This window comes from Spinacia oleracea, chromosome 4, assembly GCF_020520425.1.
Source record: "Spinacia oleracea cultivar Varoflay chromosome 4, BTI_SOV_V1, whole genome shotgun sequence".
NCBI classification, from domain to species: domain Eukaryota; kingdom Viridiplantae; phylum Streptophyta; class Magnoliopsida; order Caryophyllales; family Amaranthaceae; genus Spinacia; species Spinacia oleracea.
Genome location: NC_079490.1, coordinates 161550084 through 161555843, shown reverse-complemented (window position 1 = coordinate 161555843; position 5760 = coordinate 161550084). Strand labels below are relative to the sequence as shown.

Genomic DNA, 5760 nt, shown 5'->3' with positions numbered 1-5760 from the left:
ATCCACCGAATGTAATCAAGTTGGAAGTACCCCTGGAAAAAACCTTGTGTGTGGGGCAACCAATGGAACTCCCATACCTTATTGTGGCGACCCCCCTGACCCACGTCTTGGAGGTTCGAATGGAAACTTGGATGGCTCCAACCCCGGAGCCGCCGGAGCTGGTGGTAACAATGAAGTTACCCAATGAGATCCAACGTGCTATGCGGTTCATAAGCCAAGCTTACATGTCCTCGTTACCCTCTATTCCAAATTTAATGGTAGACAGACAACCTAATTTGGTTCCCGATCAATTTCCCATCACATAGATGGTATGGAACGTGCAAGGGGCAGGAAGTCGCACCTTTATCTCATCTCTTAGGGAAACAATCCGGCATAACAGACCTGATGTTCTTGCCCTGGTTGAGACGCATATGGGGGGAGCGCAAGCAATGAAAATTGCGAATCTTCTTGGCTACTCAGGACACACTAGGGTGGATGCTATGGGATTCAGTGGAGGTATCTGGATCTATTGGAAACAAGAGTCAGTAACTGTCGAACCCATCCTCAAACACAACCAACATATCACAATGGATATCACAAGGGTTGGAGCCACTCCATGGTATTTTACCGCCGTCTATGCAAGCCCGGATCCTACAAAGCGGCAAGAATTATGGCAAGAACTAAAATCTTTTGCTTCTACCCATAATAAGCCCTGGCTGATTGCCGGAGATTTTAATGACACTAGATTTAGCTCGGAAAGAAATAGTTCGTGCAATGAGACAAATCGGAGATCTGCAAGATTTAATAACTGGATTGAAGAAATGCATTTGATCGAGGTTGAATTCGCGGGAGCTGCGCATACTTGGGCTAGGGGACTCACTCCGGAAACACGTCAGAGTGGACGTCTAGATAGGGCATTGTGTAATGTAGAGTGGGGATTACGCTTTGAAAACGCAAAAGTAAAGCATCTCCCAGCAATTGGTTCGGACCACTGTCCGATTTTAATCTCCCCAAATGGCTTTGCACCCCTCCAGTCAATTAATCGCCCATTCAAATTCCAAGCGGCTTGGCTCACACATGAACAATTTGATAAATTTGTGAATGATAAATGGGATTCCAATGGCCCACTAATTCCAGCTTTAGCCAAGCTATCTTCTGACTTGCAAGTTTGGAATAGAGAAATTTTTGGGAATATTTTTCACCAAAAAAAGCACCTCATGGCCCGTATAGCTGGTGTGCAACAACGCCTCTCGACGGCTACTGATCGAGGTCTTCTTAAACTGGAATCGAAATTACGGAGAGAGCTGGATGATATATTGCAACGTGAGGAGACGTTATGGTACCAAAAATCTAGGGTGGATTAGATAAAGGATGGGGACCGAAACACTACGTTCTTTCACCTTAGTACGATAGTACGACGCTGGAAAAATAAGATAGTGGCGATTAGAGGGCCGAATGACGACTGGATCTTCGACAAAAACTTGGTTAAAGCCCACTTCGTAGATTACTTTACAAAGTTGTTCACTGAGGAAGGAGGTGGTAACTTATTTGCAGTCCCCCAGGACGTATTCCAAGAACTCCCTCTTCGAGATTGGGAAACCATTCAGCGACCATATAAGACAATGGAAATTGATCAGGTAATTAAGAACATGAAAGCCCACAAAGCTCCGGGGCCGGATGGGTTCCAAGCTTTGTTCTATAAAAAGAATTGGGCCTTAGTGTCGAAGAATGTCTACACACTTGTCCTTGACGTGCTCGAAGGCAGGGGAATTCCGGAAAACTTGAACGATACTCATATTACTCTCGTACCAAAGGTGGAGCATCCAGAAGCAGCTTCCCAATTTCGCCCGATCGGTCTTTGTAATGTAATATACAAGATCATCACCAAAGTTATCGTCAACAGGCTTAAACCAGTCTTACCCTTCCTCATCTCGAACACACAATCGAGCTTTGTCCCGGGTCGCCAGATTACAGATAATATAGTCATCATGCAGGAAGTTCTACATACTATGAAGAAAAAGCAAGGTACAAAGGGATATATGGCGATCAAAATTGATTTCGAAAAAGCATATGATAGACTCCGTTGGGCTTTCATTAGGGACACGCTGCTCCAAATGCAAATCCCGTATCTGCTAGTGAACGTCATTATGCAATGCATCTCTACGGCCTCTCTACAAGTCCTATGGAATGGTGAGCCGACACAGCCTTTCTATCCTAGTAGAGGGATACGCCAGGGTGATCCGCTTTCACCCTATTTGTTCGTTATGTGCATGGAAAGGTTATATCAGACTATTGAGGAGGCTATTGTAAATAATAAGTGGAGACCTATTCGAGCTAGTAGAAACGGCCCATTGCTCTCCAACTTGTTCTTTGCGGACGACATCGTTCTTTTTGCGGAGGCCGATATTGATCAAGCCAATGTCATCAATGATTGTCTCACCCGGTTTTGTCTTGCTTCGGGACATAAAATAAGTTGCTCAAAGTCACGGGTTTATTTCTCCAGTAATGTCAGTAATGAGGAGAAGGCTGCAGTGAGTGAGGCGTTAAACATCGAGTCCACAAATGATCTTGGAATGTATCTTGGCATGCCAACGTTAACAAGTCGAGTGACGAAAGATACATTCCAACATCTCTGCGAAAAGATCGACAGAAGACTCACAGGATGGAAAACCAAGTACTTGTCGCTTGCTGGCAGAATTACGTTGGCAAAGTCCACACTCTCGACGGTATCTTACTTCTCTATGCAAATAGCAAAACTACCACGGGCTATATGTGATGAGGTAGATAAAAACGAGGAGATTCATTTGGGGTGGAAACGAGGACAAGCGAGGTACGCATCTGCTCTCGTGGGAGACCTTGCAATGGCCCAAAGAACAGGGTGGCATAGCCATCACTTCGGCTAAACAAGCGAATGCGGCTTTCCTCACCAAACTTGGATGGAGAGTGATCACAGAACCGGATGCTCTTTGGTCCCGGGTTTTAAGGCAAAAGTACTGTAAAGGACGGTGTGACGTGGATATGTTCACGCCAAAACCAGGGAGCTCCAATGTATGGAGAGGAATCACCGAAAATGCGAAAGTTTTAGGTGAAGGTATGAGCACAGCAGTGGGCAACGGCACTCGCACCTTGTTTTGGGACCACAAATGGGCCACTTCGGAACCTCTAAGCAGGCTTGTTACAACGCCAATTCCTGTCGAACTTGAGGGAGCAACAGTTGAGGAGATGTGGGAACATTCACAAGGCTGGAAATGGGAGGTTTTTAGTCCTTATTTACCCCAAGAGACCCTCAAACTAATCCAAGCCCATGAGCTGCACAACGACCCCAATATTGGAGACTTAATCTACTGGAAAAAAGGCGCAAAGGGGAAGTTCACTATCCGATCAGCTTTGAGTATTATGAGAAATGAAAGTGACAATCTGGATGATGATTTCTGGGAACTCGTATGGACTGCTCCGGTGCAACAACGCATTCGAGCATTTCTCTGGATCATAAGCCACGACAGGTTAATGGGCAATGCGAATAGATACAAACGTCACATGACAGATGATCCTAAATGTTATATTTGTGGTTGGAATGAGGAAACTACGCTGCACATTATCCGTGACTGCCCCGCTGCGAAGCTAATTTGGAGAAGACTAGGGGGACCAGCTCGTAATGATCACTTTTATGATGGACACCTACGCCAGTGGCTGACAAACAATCTAAGCCATGTAAATTCAGGTAACGGACCAATATGGCCAACGTACTTTGGCATCACCCTGTGGTGGATATGGAGATGGAGAAACAATTTTGTTTTTAATCGACGAGACCAAGCTCCAGTTGATGTTGGTGCCTTCTTACAAGTGAGATACAATGAAGCTCGAAGGGGGTTCGAGGAAGGAGTAGATGGAGAAGCTAGCAACAATGCCTCAAATGAAATCCTCATAAACTGGAAGTACCCTCCCCTACATTGGTATGCGCTCAACTCGGATGGAGCTGCTAAAGGCTGCCCTGGCCCGGCTGAAGGTGGGGCAATTATTAGAGATAGTGCGGGTTTGTTCGTGTCTGCCCTTATTGCAAATTTTGGCCATTGCTCTGCTTTCAAAGCTGAGTTATTGGCCTTGTGCCGAGGACTAGAATTGGCTAAAAATCTTAGAATTACAAAGCTACTAGTCCAAATGGACAACAAAGCATGTGTACAAGCCATAACAAGGACAGATACAACAAGAGGTGAATGCACCCACCTTATTGAGCAATGTAGAAAGCTGATCCTCGAGCAACATTGGGAGGTTGAGGTAATTCATGTCTACAGAGAAGGAAATCGCGCGGCAGATTGGTTAGCCAATGAGGGTGCCGCTCAACCGAGTCAACTAAAGGTGCTAGGCTGCGCACCAAGGGAACTGGCAAGGATTGTGGAAGAGGACAAGTTGGGGGTAGCATGGCCAAGGCTTGTTCCTCCGTAGACCCCCTTCTGGTCCTGTGCTTTTATTTTTTAGTATTTGCATTTCTTTTCTCTTAGTTTAATTCCTGTTGCGTATTTTTTCTTTTATTTGGAATTTCTTTCCTCAGTTGAATCAAAAAAAAAAATCCAGCCCTAATTTAGGGTCCTTGCCTAGAAGATTGGGGAATGAAGCTTTTTAATTTGTTGCTTGATCAAATCACAAGCAATTACTTTACTATAAATGCTAGTGTGTTTAGTTTCCAAGATTGAAACCATTACTAATTGATTATACTACCTTTAGTCTGTGTTATATACACGATCATATGTTTTAATCCAATATGTATAATGGTGTATGTGGATATAGAAGTTGAAGGGATAATAGACTCATCAATTTATTCTACCAATAATGAATTATGATGTTATGAATGTACATATATAACATCAATGAAAACTATAGAAAGTCAATAGTATTTTTATTTATATAAAGTAAAATTGGGATTTCAAAGGTTCAAGGAGTGAACACTTGCAATAAAACATTATGTTTTAAAAGATTAGTGTAGATAAATTTAGTTCAGTAAAATAATGGGAATATAACACACCTTAGATATGAATTTTTAGATATGCCTTAAATAAGTTAGAATCCTAAAATTATATGATTGTCAATAAGAACTCATGGTAATCACATGTCAATCAAAGAGATCGCGGTACTAATTTTTACTTTTTACTGTTAGCCCTTATACGACAATAATTTAAATAATCAACTTACGAATATGTATGAAAATATATTTTGGATCAACTTTTTAAAAAGATTATTCATATTAAAGTGTAGAAGCAACAATTTTAAAAATCTTAAAGTATCGAAGTTATGTTAAATACTTTGTTTATGTGATTTACCTACTGTGTATGATGTGGTTTAATTGATCAAATTCGTTTTCAATTGCCATAGTTGTCAATTATATTTAAATCTTGTTCAATTCGATTAAGATTAGATTTCGATCACTTAAGACTTACAACAACAAATATTCTAGAAATCTAATCTTACGTACAATAAAAAGCATCAGAAAAAGGGAAGAGACATAAAGAACCTGTATTAATGTTAAATAGACATTCAAAATTCACATGTTCAATGATTTTAGCCATTGCTATAGGATATAAGTCATCTCAGATTCGTTGGGACTAGCTATGCATGAAAACCATGGCGATGGATTGAAAAACAAGTATTTACTCGTATTTTAAATTACATTATGATTTCGGATCATAAATACAGTCACATATACGATTGATACTTCGTAGAAATAGAGTACATTTCAAGCATTCACCCACACAATCCACAAAAGGAGTTCATTTTCGAGTACAAAAA

General features: G+C 41.7%; 1 protein-coding gene across 1 annotated transcript; it reads left to right on the top strand.

Moving 5' to 3' along the window:
- Positions 1 to 305: 305 nt before the first annotated feature.
- On the top strand, positions 306 to 1343 carry LOC110799634 (uncharacterized). The gene has a single exon (XM_022004917.2). The coding sequence runs from the start codon at positions 306 to 308 to the stop codon at positions 1341 to 1343; it is 1038 nt and encodes a 345-aa protein (XP_021860609.2).
- Positions 1344 to 5760: the final 4417 nt, after the last annotated feature.

Coding starts and splice junctions, on each gene's coding strand:
- LOC110799634 (XM_022004917.2), top strand. CDS start 306: ATGGTATGGAACGTGCAAGGGGCAGGAAGTCGCACCTTTATCTCATCT.